General features: G+C 44.1%; 1 protein-coding gene across 1 annotated transcript in view; it reads left to right on the top strand.

Annotated features, from left to right (window-relative positions):
• Positions 1–22002, top strand: part of LOC136832040 (telomerase reverse transcriptase-like) — a 32874-nt gene extending 10872 nt beyond the window's left edge. Inside the window, exon 3 of the mRNA XM_067092541.1 lies at positions 19096–22002. Coding sequence (XP_066948642.1) covers positions 19096–20609 — 1514 coding nt within the window. The 3' untranslated portion in view covers positions 20610–22002. The remainder of the gene's footprint in view (positions 1–19095) is intronic.
• The last annotated feature ends 515 nt before the right edge of the window (positions 22003–22517 follow it).

The following is a 22517-nucleotide window of genomic DNA, read 5'->3' as shown; positions in this document are numbered from 1 at the left end:
AAAATATTTCCAAACTGATAAAAGCTACAACCATGGGTTGTATTTTGTTGTATTTTACATGAAATTGCGCACATTTTCATGTATAAAGGTTTTACGGCGCAGCTAATATAAAACAGTGCAAAATTCCGACAAAATGAAGAATTTATGAAATTTTGCAGTTAATCCTGTGGGCGTAAGGTGCGATTTTTTTTTTTAAAATTCACCATAAATTGAAATTTTCTGAATAGAACTTACCTGGCAGTTATATATATATATAGCTTAATCCCTGTCAACCGCAGATTTTTCAAAACTTCGCGGCTGCAACCGGAATGGTAGGTGTCCGATAGGTGGTTAACAACCCTTATAGGGTGGTAGCTGGAATCATTCCCGTTTTCAGTTCTTCAGATCATCTCTGCCGGTTGGACCGACAACATCGTTGTTGGTTCTCCGTCTTTTTTCGCTCGCTTAAGGTCGCTGTGTTGGACCTTTTATTGGTGACGTATTTTTGACCTTTGGATTGTCAATCGCTTTTGTGGCTTGTTTGGATTTATTCTTTTGACTGTTCTTGGATAAGATGTCTGATCCTAAGTTTTTCAGTAGGTGTGAATGAAGAATGCAAGGTTAGGTTTGCCAGCTTGGTGGACCCTCACTGTTTGTTTAGGTGCAGGGTTTTGAGTCACTTGCCTTGGATAAAAGATGTAAAGAATGCGAGGTTTGGATGAAAAGAAATGGATGGAAATGAAACGCTATGTGCGTAAATTAGAGAGATGGATAAGTTAAGGAGGGCCTCTAAATCTAAATCTAGGTCTGTGAGTGATGTTAGCTGTGACATTTCTCTTTTAACCCTTCTATTCCTAAATCACCCTTTAGATCCCTTCTCCCGGGAGGTGGTAGCCCCGCTCCTTCTACAGGAACTGTATCTGCTGTTATGGACCCTCAGTTCGCCAGGATGGTGTGGCTGAGATGAAAGAATTAAAGGATCAACTTGAAGCCTTGAAAAAGGTAAGAGTGCAAGTGAAGTTTGTGATAATGATTGTGCTAGTGCAGTGGAGGTGGCGACTGATCGACCCTGTCATGCCCCCTAGATCTAGACCTCTACAAGCTCCCAGGACCAAGGGAGAAATCTGACGATCGTGGGGTTGAGAGGGAAGTATCCTCGGTCAGGCTTCGCCTCAAGCAGTCCTGTTGCTTTTTCCCAGGCTGCTTATGACCGCCACAGAAAGGCGTGTCAGAAGAGCTTGTGTCTTCTCCAGCCCCTCTCCTAGACGTAGATGGCAGTTTGAGGATTCGAGACCGACCAAAAGAAGATGGTTGCAGCAAAGGATCAACCCCGGACTCGCTCTCCCCTTTTGGTGCGTGGAGCTCCCAGAATCTTTTGCTTTCCTGATGACGATGAAAACGCCGCTCCAGCAAAAGGTCAAGACCTTTAAATGAATCCTCTCCTCGCTGTTGGAGGAAGGAGGAGAGTTTCTTCTTTCTGCTTCCGGAGAATTCTCGAGGAATCCTTCTCCTGCTCCCAGCTTGTCTCGACAACCTTCTCCTCGGATCCTCAAGATGCAGCTGCTGCTGCTCAATCATTTATGACCGTCATGCAAGGCCAATTGGCTTCTCTCGTTCACAGGCCTTTAGTCCCTCCCCCGCAGTCGGTCAGGCGTAAGGACTCCAAGTTACCAGTGAAGAGATCTAGAAGGGGAGTTCCCTGCTGAAGTTTCTCCTAGGGATAAGAGAGAGTGGATCCCTCTCCCGTTCGAGTCAACAAGGGGCGAGCTGGGATAAGATTCTTCTCTGGCCTGGAAGTCAAAAAGTTCTTCTCTGAGGCTCGTTCTCGAAGTGCGACAGGAATTTTCTTCCTCTCGCGGGAACATTCTTCCTTTGTTCAGCAAGATTACGACCTCGGTTCTCCAGGAGGAAAGAACGCAGTGCCTTTCTGACGCCAGAGACGATTAAACTCTCGACGCCAGGACGCATCCAATTCGGTGCCAGGGCCGTATCCAATTTCGACGCCAGGGCTGGACTTTCCCAGCTCGCGATACCAGGGCTCTCCATCCAGCTCTCGACATCGGGATTCTTCAAGGGCTGTTTGTCAGGACGCAACCAGCTCGCCGCCAGGACGTAATCCAACTCGCCGCCAGGACGCCGCATCGACGCCCCTCCCGTTCAATACAGCGGGAAGAGAAAGAGACAGAGTTGGAAGGAATGCATGATTTGGAAGACGTTTCAGAAGACGAAGATAAACCTTCTAATTCGGCTGATGACTATCAGGTTCTTTCTCGCTCTCTTTGGAGCTGTATGGTGGGGAGTTTAAGCCTGCTGCTCCTCGTCTCTCCTCAGTCCCAGTTTAACAGGAAGAAATCGAGGAAGCAGTCAGCCTTTATTAAATGAAGCTTTCCATTTCTGCAAAGAAGCTCTGACCAGGATTGATAACTGGCTTAAGGAGCGTAGGGAACAAGCAGTAAAGTCCTCCTTGTTGGTTTCCTCCAACTAGGTTGCTGAAGGCGGGTATGGTATGACACTGGAGAAGCTCTTGGCCTGGGAGTACCTGCCTCCTCCCAGGGGACTTCTCTGGTTTAGTAGACTCTTCTAGAAGACATGCCCTTAACTCAGCAAAAGGTGATGTGGTCTATGACGGAACTAGACCATCTCATTAAAATTTTTAGGTCTTTTGAAGTGTTTCAGTTTTTTTAGACTGGTCTGTTGGAATTCTATCCAGAAGATGGAAACCATGCAGGCTACAGGAATTGAAGACCTTTCCAGTATTATGGCCTGTATGGATAAGGCTCTGAGGGATGGAGCAAATGAGATGACTTCTCTTTTCACTGCAGGGATTTTGAAGAAGAGGGCTTTGTTATGTTCCTTCACACCAAATCGACTTGAAGTATTACAGACAGAAGGCGGAGCTCCTTTCGCCCCTCTCGGAGCATTTGTTTCGGAGTCCTTGGTCAGGGATATTTCTCTGACTCACACATAAAGCTACGCAAGATTTACTTTCTGTTTCGGCTAGGAGGTTTCCTGCAATTCCTCCAGCTGCCAAAAAGGAGGAAAAGAGAGTTCAACAGCCCTTTGGGCAGAGTTCCTTCTAGAGCTGATTTCAGAGGAAAAGACAAGAAACAGGGGGTAGAGACTAACAGAAGGACGTTTAGAACACGCTCTAGAAATTGAGAAACAAGTCCTCCAGACAACAGTAGGAGCAAGGCTGTCTCTATTTTGGCAGGCTTGGGAAGCAAGATGGGCGGACAACTGGTCTCTCTCAGTCATCAGGAAGGTACAAGATCCCCTTCTCGAGGAAACCGCCACTTTCAACAAAGCCACTAGCCCTAGTGGCTCAATACTTGAACGCATTGAAAGCAGAAGGGCACTCCTGAATCTAGTAGACCAGATGTTGGAGAAATAATAAGCGATAGAACCAGTTTTGGAACTAGGATCCCCAGGGTTCTGCAATCGTCTGTTTTTTAGTGCCCAAGAGTTAAAAAGGATGGAGACCGGTCCTGGATGTCAAGCGCATTGAGCGGTTTTGTGGAGAAGACCAAGTTTACCATGGAGCGTCTCAGTCTGTGCTGGCAGCAGTCCGTCCAGGGGACTGGATGGTATCCCCTGGACCTACAGGACGCTTACTTTCATATCCCCATCCACCCCGACTTCAAGGAAGTTTTTGAGGTTTGTGATCCAGGACAAATGCTTCCAGTTCAAAGCTCTTTGTTTCGGCCTCAGCACAGCTCCTCAAGTGTTCACCAGAGTAATGTCAAATGTGGCAGGATGGCTTCATCAAGAAGGGATAAGAGTATCCCTATACCAGGCGACTGGTTGATAAGGTCCCAGCTTTCAGAAGAACAGGTGTCTGGAGGACTACACAAGACGTTTATGATTGCTCAGGATCTGGGTCTCATTATCAACAGAGAAGTCCCAGATCGAACCGAGTCAGACGATTCTTTATTTGGGGATAGTTCTGGACTCAGCTCGTTTTCAGGGCTTCTCCCCTCCCAAGAAAGACAAATCAAGTGCCTCTGAGAAGGTTCAGTATTTCCTGGGGAGGCAGAAGTGCTCAATGAGTGGATGAGTTTACTGGTCCACCCTCTCCTCCCTCGAGAAATTTGTCTCTCTGGGAAGGTTGCACCTCAGACCTCTTCAACACTTCCTTTTCAAGTCTGGGACAGGAAGAATCAGGAGGACTCTTTTCTTCCACATTTCAGCAGAGATCCAGAAACATCTGAGTTGGTGGCTGGACCCGTCCATCTTGGGGAAGGAATCTCCCTACGAGAAAGAACCTAGACCTAGTGTTGTTCTCAGATGCTTGAGGTCGGGATGGGGGGAGCAACACTGGGAACAAGGAAGTTTCAGGCTCTTGGGAAGAGGGACCATCGGATGGCACATCAACAGGAAAGAGTTGATGGCCATCTGGTTCCCAAGTTAAAAGCCTTCAAAGGAATCTGTCGTGGGAAAGTAATAGAAGTGAATTCAGACAACACCACGGCTCTTGTTATATCAGCAAACAAGGAGGGACTTCATTCTTTACCTCTTTCTGTTGGGCAAGAGAGCTCCTTCTGTGGACAAAAGACCACGGGGTGGAGCTTTTTGACTCAGTGCAGGGGCAGAAGAATGTAGAGCGGACATGCTCAGCAGAAGGGCAAGTTCTGCCCACGGAATGGACCTCTCAATCTTCAAGTTTGCCAGAAACTGTGGAGTTTATGGGGGGAGGCTTCAATAGACCTCTTCGCCTCCAGCCAGAACAACAAGAGAATCCCGAACTACTGCTCTCTAGTCCCGGACAGAGAGCAATAGCAGTAGACGCCTTTCTTGATGGACTGGACGGGGATGGACCCTTTCATCGTTCCCTCCGTAAAAAATAATCAATCTAGTCCAAGAAATTCGCCCTCCTAGATTCAGGAGAATGACCCTGGTATTTTGGCCAGCAAGAGAGTGGTTCACTGGTGGTGGAGATGTTAGTGGACTTTCGAGAAGTCTTCCCCCCAAGTCCAAGGCTTCTCAGACAGCCCCACTTCGAGAGGTATCATCAAAACCCCTCGCTCTTCAACTGACTGCATTCAGACTATCGAGAAGCTTGTCAGAGCGAGGAGGATTTTCAGCTCAAGCTGCAGAGCTATCGCCAGAGCGAGGAGGGTCTCTTCACAGAGAGTTTACCAATCAAAGTGGAAACCTTTAGATCTTAGTGTAAGCAGCATAAGGTTTCCTCAACCACTACCTCTGTGAGCCAAATAGCTGATTTTCTCTTGTCCTCAGGCAAGATTCTAAGCTGGCCGTATCCACCATAAAAGGATACAGAATCTTGTTGTCTACCGTCTTTAGGCACAGAGGCATTGATTTGTCTCAAGATAGAGACTTGAAGAGACCTTTTAAAGTCTTTCAAACAACAAAGCAGACTTTGAGACCCCGTCCTGGAATTTGGATGTGGTTTTGAAGTTCTTGTGCAGCAGGAAGTTCTGAACCCATCTCTCAAGCAACCCTGAGAGACGTAACAAAGAAAACTCTTTTCCTTTCGCTCTTGCTACAGCAAAAGGGTTAGCTGAGATTCAGGCTATTCAGAAACAAGTAGGCTTCAATCATAATGGAGCAATATGCGCATTAAAATTGACTTCTCTTTAAGAATGAGAACCCTTCCAAACCCCTGGCGGGGCGTTTGAGGTTCCTAAACCTCACTGATTTAGTGGGCCAAGAGGAGGAGAACTACTCTGTCAGTTAGAGCCCTCCAGGCTTATATTTCCAGGACAAAGGACTTAAGAGGTTCTTCCAGTTCTTTTGGTGTTCAGTGAAGGATCCTCAAGCCCCTCTTGAAGAATCGTTATCATTCTTTTTGAGGGAACAATAATAAAGCTCACCTTTTATGTGAAGAGGAGGACTTTGGTTTGTTGAAGGTGAAGGCTCACCAAATAAGAGCCATTACAACTTCTCTGGCTTATACAAAAGAATATGTCAGTTAAACAAATTATGGATGCCACTTTTTGGAGAAGTGACTCTGTTTTTACAAGACCTTCTCATTACCTCAGAGGTAAGAGTAGATTATGAGAAATGTTACGTTCAAGGCCCATATGTAGCTACAGCTTGGTATTGGGTAAAGGAGTAACTACCTCCTTTTCAACCTTAACATTTTTGTTTGGGATACCTGTAATTGGTTTGGTGTTTTTATGGTTGTCTGAGGCTTCCTTGTGGGAACTCTTAACTTCAGTCTAACTAGATAGGTGTATATCTAGTCTGCAAGGTTAGGTGGTTAGATTGAGTAGGTTACAGGTAATAGAGAATAGGAAGTACAGAAGTCTAGTCGTTGTTGGTCTCACCCGTTTGACAGACTTCGATTGAGTTGTTTTCAGTATAACAGGTCTTCACCTGACTGGCGCTCCTAAGGAAAGCGGCTCAAGAGGCAGGCTTTGAAGTCAGCTACCTTACAGGTAAGGAATCAAGGTGTTTACCTACGACTTTTAGTTGTTTCCCAACAGTGTTGGCTGTCTTTCACCCTCACTCCAAATGTGTGAATCAGCTATATATATAACTGCCAGGTAAGTTCTATTCGTAAAAATGAAGTTTTTATGATAAAACAAAGTTTTATGAATACTTACCTGGCAGTTGCTCTCTATTTTAAAGCCCACCCTCCTCCCCTCAGGAGCTAAGGTCGGGCAAGAGATGATCTGAGGAACTGAAAGCGGGAATGATTCCAGCTACCACCTATAAGGGTTGTTAACCACCTATCGGACACCTACCATTCGGTTGCTCAATGTGAGTTTTGAAAAATCTGCGGTTCGACAGGGATTAAGCTATATATATATAACTGCCAGGTAAGTATTCATAAAACTTTGTTTTATCATAAAAACTTCATATTGTGCTGAGACTTCCCAATTTGTTGCAAAGTGAAGGTAAATGATTGAATATTACTAGAATGTAAGAGTTTTAGCTTACAATTGCGTTTTTCGACCATTTCAGTCGAAGTCAAAGTTGACTGAAGGTTGAAATTTTTGTAGTCGACGTCACGGCACGTCCACTTGGCACCCAACAGACAATTTTAGTCGACGTATGATACGTCCAGTAGGCGTTTAAGGGTTAACATACTTCCTCATCCATGATCACCTGGATCACAGGTGTCACTCATAATTTTGGTATCATGCTCTCAGTGAGAACATCTTTAATGGTTTCAGTACTTGAAATAAAAGAAAAGTATGCAGTCCCCGGTTATCGGCGGCCTCGGTCATCAGCAATCCTGTTTTACGGCTTGTCTAGTGGCGATGATAACTGGATTTTTGTCACCTATATGCCCAAATCTCTGGTTATCGGTGCTGATAACCAGGGATCAGCGCCATTATCGCTGATTTTCGGTTATTGTCACATTGTCAGGAATACAACCCCCGCCAATAACTAGGGACTGCCTGTATTACTGACATTGGTGCCGGGTGAAAACTTGACCGTAGTCCTAGACTTTATCAAGGATAGAACCTGTTACCAAGGCCTATGGCTGATAATTAAAGACCTGGATGGTTACATTATGACCCACCCTGTGAGCCTGATACTCATACTGCTGAACCTGGGATGGACACCAGGTCATATATGATGAAAATAAAAAGGTATTTGATTTTATCTTCCCCTGCGGACAAGTCGGCAGCACTCACTCAAGAGTTTGTCGATTGAAAAGTGACCTGAATCTGGAGAGCAGAATGGTAATGTGGAGTTCATCTTTAAAGGGTTGATATGGAAGGGATTTGGCAATAACCATCAATCTCCCCATTGACAAATTATCTTGGAGGCTTATGACAAGGTTTTCCTCTTTTCCAAAGTGTGTCCTGCCTCCATATTTTTGGGGTATGGGAAACACCTTTTGTTCCGACACAATATACAAACCCTCGGTCCTTTACATTAGGAGATACTTTCAGGCGTAGGCTGGAAACGGCCGTTAAACTCTTGAACAAGGTGGTTAGGCAGTAACTACCTCAGGTAGGCGGGGATACCCGCCTGCCCGGATGTAAACATTCCAGTTTGTTTTCGGCCGTCAGCCGTTGCTGACGACATTTTTTTTGTTCTCTCTGCTGACTGTCGTTAAGCTCTTACGGTGGGATCTTTCTGTATTTTTGTTTTATATTGCGTGTGTTTGATATTTGTAATACAAACCCACGATTTGTGATAACCTTGTGTAAGCCGTCGTTTCCCTGCCTGTGTCTTGGGTTTGTGGCCAGAGGGCATAACTGGAGTAGCGTAACCAAGTGGTAATGCTTCTCTCCAGCGGCCCTTTACGTAATACTGGAGGCGCCCCTTTACTTTCGGGATTAGTTTGGGACGCTTTTTCTTCACTTCCCTACATCCATCGGGACTTAAGATTAGTCCCTTCTTGGGCTTCCGCCTCCGTGTGTAAGGGGCATCACTAATTTCTTCCTTTATGCTGAGTGTTTCTCGCCGCCTGCGCTTAGAGATTTGCGGGCTGAGTGGGAGGTTACAGGCGTCGTCGATAAGTTCCGCTTCCACGGCGCCCTTGGTGGCCTCCCCTCTGTCCTTTTTTCTCTTCCCGTAGGTTCTTCCTTCTCTCTCCTTCGCCCTCTTCGCTTGCTCGTCGGGTGAAGACACAGGGGAGGGGGAGGAGCGAGCAACCTCGTCTAGAGTACCTCCTAATGCTGCGTGGGCTGTTCCCTTGTAGCGGGAGGAGCCTCCCTCTACTAATCATATTTGTTTTTCTTTCAGGTTGACAGTGAGCATTGCAGAGACAGCAGTAGTTGGCTGGATATCATATATCAAGAATATCTTGCATGAAGCAGTCCCGACTTTCATTCAGTGTTGCTCGGGATCGACCACAATACCTGATTAGATGACATATTACCACGTCGGGATCGCTCTGACTCTGTTCCCGCCGATGTAGTTCGATCGCTGTCATTGCTGGTTTTCATGTATGCTGTTGCAATGCTTCCTGCGTATCTGTGGTCTATCTGCTCCGGCTGTTCCCTGTGTTTTGCTCGTGTCAACTCTCGACAGTCTCGGGCTGCTCTCCTGGTCTCCTGCCGCAGCCGCCCTGATCGCTCCTGTCGATGCTGGTGACTTTCAATGACACTCTGTCTGTTGCATTAGCTCCTGCCTTCCGAACAGCCAACGTAGCTCCTGCATCGTAATGTCCTGATCGTGCCCGCTTCTTCTCCTCAGTGGTCGTGCCGGGGCCACTTCCGTTGTGTTCCTGCCTGCTGCCATCCTGTAGAAGACGTGGGCGTGAAGGGAAGGAAGTCGCCTTGTGGAAGTGACGTTCCTGGCCGTTGCATAGCTCCTGCTCTCCGAACCTTTGCCGTAGCTCCTGCATCGGCTGTCCTGATCATTCCTGCTGCTTCTGGCGGTCGTGCCCGGGTCCGCTTCCGTGTGTTCCTGCCAGCTGCCCCAGAGGTTACGATGTCCGCCATCCTGTAGAAGATGTCGGTGTGAAGATTTAGGAAGTGGTCCTGTTGAGGTGATGTTCCTGGCCGTTGCAGTAGCTCCTGCCCTCCGAACTGCTGCCGTAGCTCCTGCATCGGCTGTCCTGATCATGCTTCTCCTGGTGGTGGTGTCCTGGCTGCGTCCGTTGTGTTCCTGCCGGACTACCCTGGAGGTTACGATGTTTCGTGTCGACCATCCTGTAGAAGATGTGGGAGTGGAGATGAAGGAAGCTGTCCTGTGGAAGTAGCCGCCGTCTTCTTCATCTTATCTTCGATTTCGTCTTCTGCTGCGTCTTCCCTTCCTCTCCCGAGGTCCTGGAGGTCCCGAGAATCGGACAGACCTCCATCGGCCGAAGGAAGGATGCTGCTTCTTCCCCTTGATGCCCTTGGACATTTAGGGACTGCCTCCTTCCGAGGAGGCAGTGGGTCTCTCGTTGGCTCTTCCCGACCTTCGGGTTAGGGAACCGATTCGCATAGCCGTGGGTTTTGTGTTTCGGAAGCCGCGGGCGCGCAGACCTCAGTTTGCGTTCCCGTTCCTGAGTCTTAGAGGTTCCGCCTCTAAGATGGGGGCTGCTTCGGGCGCTCGTTCGCGAGCCGCTTCGAGTGCTCGAGATTCTATGGAATATCGAGTATCCCGATCTGGTCTGGAGAGATTTTCCTGGGCCCAGTTCGGGAGCAGTGCGAGAGAAAGGGACGAGGCACCCAGGTGTCTCGGTTCCTCTTCCTGCCAGCACCGCAAGCGCTCCCCGAGTGTTTGCCAGTGCTCGGTCGGGTTCCCAGCCTGGTGTCTCGATCCTCTCGGTTCGAACACCAGAAGAAGCAAGGAAGAGATTCACTTTGGGAGTCCTGCGGGACTTCTAAGGGACTGACTCTCTTCCGGAAGAAAAGTTGGCCGATTCGCATTTTCCTGTGGGATCTTGCGTTTCGGGGGCCGCGACAGCGTGGCCTCTCGAGGCCATTCCCTCGTTGCCAGTCTTGGAAGTCTGCATCTAAGACTGGTTCTGTGCTTGGCTCTTTTAATTTATTAGGTAACAAGCAGCCGCTCCCGATTTTCGGAAGTCTCGTGGGTAGCTCGAATTCTATGAATCACGAGCGCTCTCCTTATGAGAGGCATAGGACGAGAGAAAATGCCGAGACACCCAGGTGTCTGGTTGCCGAGACACCCAGGTGTCTGGTTGCCGGGACCCCCAGGTAGACACCCAGGTGTCTGGTTGCCGAGACACCCAGGTGTCTGGTTGCCGGGACGCCCAGGTAGACACCCAGGTGTCTGGTTGCCGGGACGCCCATGTGTCTGGTTGCCGGGACACCCAGGTGTCTGGTTGCCGAGACACCCATGTGTCTGGTCGCCCGGACACCCAGGTTTCTATGTACCGCGACGCCAGGTGTCTCGATTCTGCCCACCAGCTGCTTCGTTGCTTCGGGGGCTTCGTTCTTGTGTCTCGAACTTTAGGGTTCGAGCATGCAAGATAGCAGACACAGAATTCCCTATGAACCTTCTTCTCGAGGGGCCTCGGCCTCGGTCTCGCCTCAAGGAGTTTAGAGTTCGGGAAACTAGCAATTGTTCACAGCAGACGAGTCTGGCCTGCCCAGTTATGAGTCTGGCTCTGGCTCGGCTCGACTTGGCTTGCCAGACTGGCTCGGCTCGACTCGACTCGGCTTGCCAGACTGGCTCGGCTCGACTTGACTCGGCTTGCCAGACTGGCTTGGCTCGTTTCGGCTCGCCCCGCCTCGCCTGCCTCCCAGTCTGCTGCATACCGACCAGCTGGATCGGCGTTCGTGATCGGCTCGGCTCGGCCCGGCCCTACTCGGTTTTTTCCGATTCGGGTTCGTCTATGCTCGAGTGAACTTTTGCTCTTCCCAGGAAAGCACTTTGCCACGGCATAGGTGCTCTTCTTTCCCCGTGTGGCAGTAATCTCCTTCGGTTGATTATTGCTCACGGTCCGCCTCTCCTGCTTATCATTCTGGCAGGACAGGTAGGGCTACTCTTTTCTCCTCACCTGTTCTCTTCTCCTTTCGGTTGTTCCGAGAGGAGCGAGACGGACAGAGAGAGCTCTGACGAAATTTTCTTTCGGAGTTCGGCTGCCTGGCGTGCTTTGGGTATCGGTCCCCCGATTCTCTCGTATTATAACCAGGTAGCTGAGAAGGGTTTCATGGGATCTGTCAAGGTCTCTCCTCCAGGGGAGAAGTACAGGGGTTTCATGCGATCGGAACAGCGAAGGTCTTCCTCTTCATGTCTGATCGCCCCCGTGTTCTCGGGAACTTCGCGCTGATTCGTCGGGCGCGAGGATCCCCGGACAGGACCGCGCTCCCCAATGAATAACCTTCATCACTTGCAACCCTTGCAGTTTCCGAGGGGCCGAGAATGTCAGGGACCGCCGCGGTCCTGTCTTCCGAGAAGCGTTCTCAACCTGATGGATTCTTTTCTTCGATGGAGTTAATTCAGGTAGAAATACCAAACTTTCACCCCTGCCTCGGCAGAATATGAATTCTTCTTGCCTCGGAGGGTCTTGCTGAACACAGTTTTTTGGGCAATTCTGGTGCTAAGAAGAAGGACTTTGTCCCAATTCGGATCTCCAGTTTCGTAAGTCCCGAGTTGGCTCGACCCTTGGGAACGAATCTTTACTTGGTTCTGCCTTTCTCTTTCAGAGATTTGCCAGATATCCCGGTAATCAAGGTTCCCACCAGGGCACTGCCTTGTCCTTTGGGCAATGGCCAAGAATTTTGGGTCTTAGTCTTTTCAACTCGACATTGGGTTCAAGCCAGCCCACCTCAACTCCTTAGCTAAGAAGTCCTAGGCTTCAGAAGAAGATTGCAACTGCTGATGCCTGGACAAAATGATGCTTATCGAGTCTCTGAGCTGGCAGAAACATTGCCGAGACCTGGGAATGGATTCCTTCAGGAGAAGTATCTATTTCCCTTAGGTCTCGGCAATTCTTTCCATCGATCTCTCATCCCACCACCTCTCCCGTGCTCCCGATTCGGGAAATGCCAGCCGGCTAGAGCTAATTGTCTCGGTTCCCTGTCATCTTGCAGAAGCTTCCCCATGGTGGAAAATGGAAGTCTGCTTCCTTTTCCCCGTTCTTTCCTCTTCGAGGTACAGTATGAGGAAAGAGTTAGGCTAATGCTTGATTATAGGAACCTTCGGATATGACTTCATATTTCCTTCAAATCTTGTGTCTACTCACAGATTCACAGGTTGAGGAATAGGTGCACACTGGTAAAGACCTTGTCTTGAATTTGTGCGACCGAGATGATTAGTACCTTCCCGTCACCGTCCTGGGCTCAGGGCAGCCTTTTGGCCGTCTGAGAATCCAGGATGGGTTTTGTGGCACTTACTGGTTTCATTGAACAATAAAACCACAATAGTGACTTTTGTCGACAAACAGGAGGCAATCGTTTTTCCCCCTGTTTTATCTCGACATTTGAAGGTACTCGAGTGTTGTTCTATTGCACACTCGACAGCTCAATTAACCAGATGCATCCCTGGTGGGGATGTATTGGTAGGCAAGCTTGGCCTCGGGTTTGAGTGATTGGGACAGAACATGCTGCTCACTCTTTCTTCATGAAGACTCATGCAGAGACTGCTGGACTGAGAAATCCCTACCGTCCTTCTGTTGCCTACCTGCACACAAGTCAGTAGTGTTTTCTCGCTCCCTCATACCAGACCAGGGGCCGCTCTGTTGAGGCATGCTGTCTTTTTGGTGAAAACTCGATATCAACGTTTTTCCCTCCGTATTTGTCCCGTTTAGCTAGGGGTTCACAAACATTGCTCACCCCAAGTTACAGACAAATACTTAAGACTTCCCCTTCTTCCGACCTGATTGCCGAGGCATCGAGAAGAATTCCGCTTGACCCATCCTCCTGTGCTGCTACACAAGAAGCGGTTCTTGAGGCAGTACATCCCTGTGTGTTTGGGACTGGGAGACTTTCCAGCTTTCCTTGCAAGCACAGGCTTTCTCGCTGAGCGGCAACGGATATAGCTGGATATCCCTTGAAGTCCTCTGCAACACTGTCCCAGGGACTGGATCCGTCTTCGCTGGTGGTGTCGTTGTCGGAACTTCTTCCCGGTCAGAGTCACCGTCAGGTCTGGATTTCTCGTCTTCTCCGCCGAGGGCTGCTTCTCTCCCTTTCAGTTTTGAAGAATGTAGGCCCTTGCGACCTAGTCTTCTATCTGAAGTAGCCTTCGTCTCCTTAGTCGAGAGTTAGCTACGGACGAGAAGCTTCTTCAGTCATGCTGTCCCAGGAATGTTTCTGGGTGGCATGCGGCTCTCGTTTAGGGTTCCTGTCCGTGCTCTGCACTCGCCCTCACGAGTCGTCGGATAGAGATATGCCCTCTTAGGTCCATCTCTCATCTTACCCTGGCCTTGGCGTAGAAGATGGAAGAACAGGGTGGGATCATCCTTCTCGGATGTCGTAGGTGGACTCCAAATCCATTGGCATCGACTGTCGGGTTCGAGTCCTTCTTGTTCCCCCTCCTCCTTGGACTTTGTATCGATGATCCAGATCATTCGTTACTTTGTCCTATTGGGAGCTGTGGTACTTTCCGAAAGGTTTGACATTCCTAACCTGGATGTCGTCAACGTTTTCGCCAGTACTGTCTCTCCCAAGAAAGAAGTGTCTAAGGACACATCTTCCTCCTGACTTCATGAAGCGATCAAGGAGGTACTTGGCAGCTGATGACGACGATACCGTACCTTTCACCCGAGAGCTCACAAAGTTGATGGCTTGGTCCATCCTCGCATTCGGAAGAATATGTCGGTACCACAGGAGCTGAAGGCGGGCGTGTGGTCCCAACAGACTACCTTCACCTCCTTCTACCTCCGGGATGTTGCACACAAGTCCTGGACACTTTTTCCTTGGGTCCTGTGGTGGCTGCTCAACAAGTTGTGTAGCTTATCCAGCTCCCTAACGGGACAGGATTGCATCTCGCCTATGTTGTACGGCTGTGATGGGGAGAATGGAGGTTGAGTGACTGGCCTCTCTTCTTTCTCCCCATCCTGGCTCTCTTCCCACGGGCAGGAGCGGATATGCCGTTACAAGCTGGACCGGGCGTCGAGGCAGATAAGCACATAACAGGAGCTCCCATTCTATTTCCGTTCAGGTTAATAGAAGCAACCCCACTCCTTCCTCTTGCAAGGGGAGGAAGGAGACCATGACTATGAGACAACCCAATGCTTGTATTTGCCTTATTGTCATCCGCGTCAAATTCTTCCTTCAGCCTACTTTGCATGAACTGACGTTTCCTCTTTCATGCAAAGGGACCCAGAAATCTGACAACTGATCCTCGTTTCTTACAACCCGATCTTTTGTCAGAGGTAGTTTTTCCTTCCTCGCTCTCACGACCAGGAAGGGAAGACAAGGTGGTGAACTCCAGTCAGTTCAGAGAGACTTTCTCAGATTCCTCCTCCAATCAGTGAGTCTCCAATGTAAAGGACCGAGGGTTTGTATATTGTGTCTTGGAACAAATAACAATTTTTAAAGTAAATTGTATTTTTCCTAACTATACAAACCCGAGGTCCTTACAATTATGCCCACCTCATGCCACCCCTCAATCTGTACGTGGGCCGAAAGGCAAACTGGAATGTTTACATCCGGGCAGGCGGGTATCCCCGCCTACCTGGAGGTAGTTACTGCCTAACCACCTTGTTCAAGAGTTTAACAGCCGTTTCCAGCCTACGCCTGAAAGTATCTCCTAATGTAAAGGACCTCGGTTTGTATAGTTAGGAAAATACAATTTACTTTAAAAATTGTTATATTCCAATAAATTTTGTGTTCTTAAGCTTTGTTTCATAGTATTTATACATTCAGTACATTACTTTCTAAACTGTACTAACGTACTTTGCATTCTATTTCGTCACTTTGATCATAGTTTGGCTTATGTTGGTCTTCAGTGATCCTGTGAATCTGCTGTTAGGTAATATGCATACAGTAGCTCCAAGACACCTGTTTTTATGCTTCTTTGTAGCTGGTGCTGTTATGAGAAATAAGAAAGATCTTGGAGCTGGTCCTTCATGGACACTCATATTTTTCCACTGTCTTTGCAATGGTTGTATGTTATGATATAGTTTCATCACTTGCTTAACTGATCATCTTTATTCCCTTTACTTTCAAAATACACATGAATTGTTTGCCTTTATACTGTCAAATGCCTTCTCAAGATCACTGATGAATGATAAATAATTTCCTCTCTGCAGATTATATCCTGGCTCTTAGGCAAACTTAGTGTTTAATTTTGATTATTTTTTTATAAGCTAAGCTAACAGTTGTGAATTTTTTTTAAATTTAACATATCCTTTACCATCTTTTCCCATACTTAGAGACCATGTTCCAATGGGGAGATTGATGATTATTGCCAAATCTCTTCCATATCAACCCTCTGAAGATGAACTCCACATTACCATTCTGCTCTCCAGATTCAGGTCACTTTTCAATCGACAAACTCTTGAGTGAGTGCAGCCGACTTGTCCGCAGGGGAAGATAAAATCAAATACCTTTCTATTTTCATCATATATGACCTGGTGTCCATCCCAGGTTCAGCAGTATGAGTATCAGGCTCACAGGGTGGGTCATAATGTAACCATCCAGGTCTTTAATTATCAGTCATATGCCTTAGTAACAGGTTCTATCCTTGTTAAAGTCTAGGACTACGGTCAAATTTTCACCCGGCATACTCCTTTCCTTTTGAACTGCCTCCATTTTTCCCTTACCTCTTTTTTTCTAATCTTTTTTGTGCTTTGCCACTTTGCAGTTTTGACTAAATCCTTTCTTCTCATTGCAGTGTTTAGATTCTGATTATGTTCCGCCCATTCCTCTTTGATCTTGCCACCTGCCTCTGTGCATCCGTCAACTTTCCTTAATTATCTTTTGCCAGAGCATGAAAGCACTCCATATCTTGAGTCAGTCTCTCTCTCTCTCTCTCTCTCTCTCTCTCTCTCTCTCTCTCTCTCTCTCTCTCTCTCTCTCTCTCTGTTCATCTTCCCAGATATCACACCAAACACCATCACTTCTGCTGTCTGTATGTTTTCATCCATTGGTCTCAGCTTACTCCTTTTTCAGTCTGTGTCCCCATGGAGCCTTCATGGTTTTATTCTCTCTCTCTCTCTCTCTCTCTCTCTCTCTCTCTCTCTCTCTCTCTCTCTCTCTCTCTCTCTCTCTCTCTCTCTCTCAACTAAGCTAGAATTTTGTGATTGCCATCTTATCTTGGTAGGCACATTGCCATCTTGGTAGACACAACACATTCAAGAAGACCAGTTGAGCATGTAACAATACGTGTGTTGCTTTTAACTTGCCTCACAAGGCATACTGGTAGAGGTCTTTTCTTTTATATTAATACCCATCCTTCTTGGCATGTGAAACTTATGCTTTAGTTTTACCCTTAGTTGTTACCAATTTCCTTCTTGGCCTAATACATTTTGTTTAGAGACTTTTAAGGATCGATATGTTTCTCTTTTTAACGACAGGTTGTTGATACATATAGGGGTTTGTTAAAGGATATTGTGTGGAACACTGGGGAAAAATAAGCAAAAATGGCCATTTTCAAAATGATGAGATTTGTATAAACACATATGGACCTTTCGATACAAAGTCAGAACATTTTTGCGAGATATGAATTTTTTTTTAAAATGAAATTTTGGAAAAATACAGAAAAAAAAATTCAAAAATCAGAAACTCAAAATATTAAAAATTTTGCTTTGTTTTTAATCTACCATGTTTCATGTTATATTTAAAATTTCATTTAGATTGGTCCAATACTAGGGAGGAGATGCATTTTTCGAAAAACTTATGTTTTGAGTAAATTTCAAAGTTTTAGTTACATAAAAAAGTAAAAGGGACTTCAAAGACTGTGTTACAATTAATTCTATGGTTTTAATTTTTATTTTTTATTAATTAATGCAAAATGATTATAAATAAGAATATTAATTGATTATTTATTGCTAAGACACATTCTTATAAATTTTACCCCCTGTCTGATCTTGCTGCAAGGTATTACTCTAGGTATCATAGGTAGACACTTTTTTATTAGTGTCTCGAATCCATCCCACAAATGGATTGTTTCAGATTAGGGATTCGTGATTCAAGTAATTCATCAAGTCTTGCTTCACTTTATTATGATAATTTTATTTTCAGGATCGTCTATATCAGCCTCCGAGCTACTGCTTTCTTTTTCTAAAATATCTTTTGCCCAAACAAATAAAAAAGGCGTTTAGGTGGATGTGGTTGGTCTCTGGTCAGCAGAGATCGCTTACAGCTCTCTTCTCCCGTTTTACCTCTTTATTTCTTGAACTCTTTCTTTACTTTATGGACTTTTCCACTTGGCTTTTCCGCATTCTCAGCAGGAATGAACTCTTTTTTAGGCACGGTGAAAAACAAAACACCGCAGAAAATACAGAGTTTGGCTAGCGAGCATGAAAATGTCCTTCTAGCTTGGAAGTTTATAGGCAACCCGGCACTACACATGGTATGAGGTGTGCGTTGTCATGGCTAGGAATAACTTTAGGATATTATTGACATTCCATTTCAAAGGAAGTTTTTGTAATATATATCGAAAAACTAAACCAGACAAAAATCATTTGCGCTTAATTTCCTTGGCAAATTTTTAGCATAATATTTTGGACACATTCTTGAACCCTATAGTTTAGAATTTTTTTCAGCAAATCGAATTTTTAAAGATTGCCTTAATTATTGATCTCTGGCAGAGTTCCCATATTGCTTCTATTTGCTCTATTTCTGTAAAACCATATCTTCTCATCAGCTTCTCAAACTAGCTGACAGCCCAAAGTTCCAGCATGCTAATTTCCCCCAAATCTAGTTTCTTTTTTCCTGGTCTTCTTGTCTGCTGGGATATGCACTCAAAACACATGCATTTACTTTTTTAGGATAATTTTAATTTTCACTATCCTTTCATTATATTCTTTTCACTTTTATCACATGTGCTGTTTCATCTTGAATCAGTATCCCAGCTCTGTCTGTCTCATTTTGCTTCACTTCTACCATATTTGTAAATCATTTTGTTATCACTATTTATTCTAGCAACTGCTTTTTTTATATTGTACCTAACCTCCCATAAACAACATACATTCACTCATTCGTAGTCAGCATTGCCAACCCTTATAAACAAATTTGAAATTCCCTTGCTACAGTATTCTCTGTGCTGACTTTCACTGCGTTCTCTAATTAAGTTTTATTATTCTTTCTTGGGATCCCTGGCACCTCTTTTCTTTTTAAAGGTCTTCAGAGATTTGCGGTCAATTAATCTTCAATGTTTTTTTCTTGGATTATGGTGTCAGAGACTGGGGCCATTAAATTTTTTTTTTTGTAAGCTTTTAAGTAACAAACTTAGCATCCCCATTTACCTGCATTTTGAACTGGCTGAAGATTCTTTAATTCAGGGTTTGGAGTTATTTATTATTTATTTATTTTTTTTACCCTGAAAGGTTTCCCAAATGTAGGCATTTCTTTTATATATGGTATCTAAAGCCAATTTTCAATTTGGAGACTGGAGTCCTCAGCTGGTATAATTAAAAGGAGTTTCACCGCGTAACATCTTGAGAATAGCTGACTCTCACTAATTGCCTCAGGTGTACCATAATTATCAAAGTTTGGTACCAAGTAATTTTTGGCATTATTTAATTGTTTGGCTTTCTTTGCCAATTATAGATAAAGAACATACAATATTAAATGTAGTTTAGTGTTAGGAAACATCAAAATTGCTTTAAAAATATTAAATCCTTTACAGATAATGATGGACTGCAGAAGATCTTTTCAGAAATAAACAGCGTAAAAGTTGGTATAGATATGCCTGAAACTGACCTGCAGAAAACATCCCTCATGAGCATCTTTGAAAAGATGAGGAAAAATTTGAAGACTGTACATTTCTCATCATTATTAGACAAAAGCATGGCTAAGACAAAAAACAAGAAATATAATGAAAAAATAAAAATAGAGAGAGAAGAGATAAAGTCACTTGTGATGCAAGATCCAGAGGAGAACGATATGGTTAACATTGAGTTGGAAGGGAGATCTTTGCAGCTGTATAAAAACCAACTAGAATGGTGTTACATACATAGGTTCATAGGAAGGGTACTGCATTTGTTGTTGCCAAAGGAAATCTGGGGGCATTCAGAGAATTTTAAAGTTTTTAGGAAAAAAATAAAGGATATATTAAGAAGTGGTCGCAGAGATGTTATATATTTGGGAAACATACTACAGAATTTTAAAATATCTTGTTTCAAGTGGGCAGCACCATTTGCGAGTTATTTCATGAAGACACATATTATCAGTAAGGTAATAGTATGGGTCATTGAGAAACTAGCTTTTACCCTCATAAGCAGGTATTTTTATGTTACTGAAGGCAGGACAACACGATACCAAATGATTTTCTACCGTATAAGTTCTTGGAGAAATATACATGAAAGTGGTGTTTCTATTCTGGTAAACACAGGGGCACTAAAATTACTAAATAGAGCAGCTGCAGTGAAAATAGCTGAATACCAGTCAAAATTTGGAAATTACAGCTGTCCCCCCAAGTTGCGATTCATTCCCAAGATTAATGGAGTGAGGCCTATCATAAAATCCAAGAATGTAGGTGTCTCAAAGTTTCTGTTGCTAAAGCAACGTTTGCTTTTGGAGGAATTTTCTGGCATTTTCAAAGTTGGTTTTAAAATTAAATCAGCTAAGTGTTTTACGAAAGCTTGGGAAGATTATGTTAAGGTAGTCGGGAGTTTGAAAGAAAATATTTATATTGTTAAAGTAGATATTACAGATGCATATGGTAGTGTTTTACATAGTAAATTGCTGGAAATCATTGGAAATTGTAGGCATGCATTCCCAAAGAAGATTTATTTTGACCAGTATGTAGAATATCATGGTCCATTTACCAAGACAAGCAAGAAAGTATATGTGAGACTAGATGAAAATCACCAACCTATGACCCCTTTAGTAAGAAACTCTCATAAGTTGGTTAAATGTGGAAATATTATTGAAATAGACACTGAGAAGGTAGTTGATTCACTTAAGATACTTATTTGTGGGCAAGTTGTAAGAGTAGGAATGAAACGGTATTCTTTAAAGAAAGGATTACCTCAGGGAGGGTATTTGTCTGCCTTTCTTTGTGACTTGTATTATTCTAATTTGTGTCATGATTACCTGGAAGGCTTTGTCAATGAAACAAGTTATTTGTTACGCTCAGTTGATGATATATTGTATGTGACTACCTCATTTGAAAAGGCTGAAAGTTTTTGGGCCTCATGAATGATGGAATGAATGATTTTAATGTCTCAATTAATTCAAGTAAAACAAAGCATAATCTAATTGGCCCAACTAGAATTTATTTTAATGGTGCCATAATTTGCAGTAAAACTTTGCAAGTGCTAGTTGATGTAACAGCAGTTGTGACAAGTTATCCACGATTTACAGTCAGACTTAACAGGTATAAAAACCAAGGGAAACTCTTTGCAGATCGTGTCCATCAGGTTACATTTGCAAGACTGAAAGCCTTGGTAATTAATCCTGTTTATACAAATATTTCTGGCCTTATTTCTAATGTATGGAGGACAAGTTTGATGACAGGGGTTAGGATTTTAGCCTTAATGGATGGCTTGTTAAAACCAAGAAAGTTGCCAAACATTAAGTTTATATGTAAAACTGTGGTGAGTGTAAGCAAGAAAATTTGGAGTAAAATAATTGGAACTTGGAAAGAAACTAAGGAAATTAAGAAAATAACAAGCGAGTTATTAAGGGTTGTTTTCATTGGGGGGATTTTAAGCATATGGAGGCTCCCTAACTTGCCTGCACATCGAAAGATTTATTCCGTACTTTATCAGCACATGGTTAACTTATTGAAGGTATTACCAGAAGAGTACCACTGTCGGCTACCATCTTTTTGTAGGAATGCCTTGAGGGCGTTAAGAGCTGAGTAGAAATGTTCTTTGTGAAGGGAATACTGAAATTTTATCTAGAGAAGAAACTGGACAATAAATGCCTTTTTTTAACTGGCTAACTTATGCCAGAGTTTCAAGTGTTGTATAGCAGTATTTTTTTGGCCATTTTCTGAGTATTATGAGTAATATAAATCTCTACTGTATTTCTCTTACCTTTTAGCTATAAACATTAATAAATTTATTTTGTAACATTTACATTAAAGAATTTTTAAAATTTTTAATTTTATTTCAATCTCCTTTGTATGATGTTTTATTTATAGTATATTAAAATGTTAGAGGTTTTTCCCCTTTGAATGAGCTCTGTCATATTTGGGTTACTCAAAATAAGGTCATCAAAATACAGCATACATACTGAGGGTGATTAAAAGCATTGTTTCATCACAAAGCTGTCACAGATATGTTTGGCCAAATTGTGTGTTGGTATCTTGTCAGATGTCAGACACACTCCTGAAAAGCAGTTTAAAGGAGATTGTCTGCGTGTTGGTGGTCAACAGGATTCATGCACATCTTTAGCTCTTCATTCCCAGCTAGGTTACAATCTCACTTGCTTGTGTCTCCTAGCTGTCAGCAAGTTTTGTTTACAAACTAGGTACTCATAGCCTTAAATGTTCAGTTTACATGATCTTATTTCTCATGATTTTAAAGATCAATTGTTTTTTAAGTGTTTTATCATTATTATGTCATTTATTAAAGTTTTGTTCATATCTTTTGGTGTGCTTCCTCAATGACAATTAGCTTTTCTGGGAAGAGTGCCTCACTACCTGCCTTTTCTTTGTTGGGTGATAGTTACCTTTGTTAGTATGGTGAGGATTTTAATTACATTTACATTTATCAGCATTTATTATGCAAGTACAGGTCTACCCTCACTAGGGACCTGCAGGGTGCTGGTTTAGTGATTTTGCTGGATTAAAGAATGGTCAGAATACACTTAACAGGTAACCAACTCATCCTTCCTTCAAAATACCTTGTAAATCAGCACAATTTGGTTAATAAGGAAAAAAGAAACATTAAATGAAAATTTAGTGAAATTTTAATGAAGCACAGGCCAAATAAATGGTATGGGTAATTCTCTTGACCTACACAAGAAAGTTCATCAAGTGAAGAGCTGGATTGCATTTGCAATTAAGCACATTTACATGTCTTCAGATGAAGGGCTGTTAGGATTACAATCTTCTCCATCTTGGAATTTATCTATCTATAATAATAAAACCTGAGTGGA

Source organism: Macrobrachium rosenbergii, chromosome 49 (genome assembly GCF_040412425.1).
Source record: "Macrobrachium rosenbergii isolate ZJJX-2024 chromosome 49, ASM4041242v1, whole genome shotgun sequence".
Taxonomy (NCBI): Eukaryota; Metazoa; Arthropoda; class Malacostraca; order Decapoda; family Palaemonidae; genus Macrobrachium; species Macrobrachium rosenbergii.
Note: the sequence above shows the minus strand (reverse complement) of the source record. Positions and strands in the feature narration are given on the sequence as shown.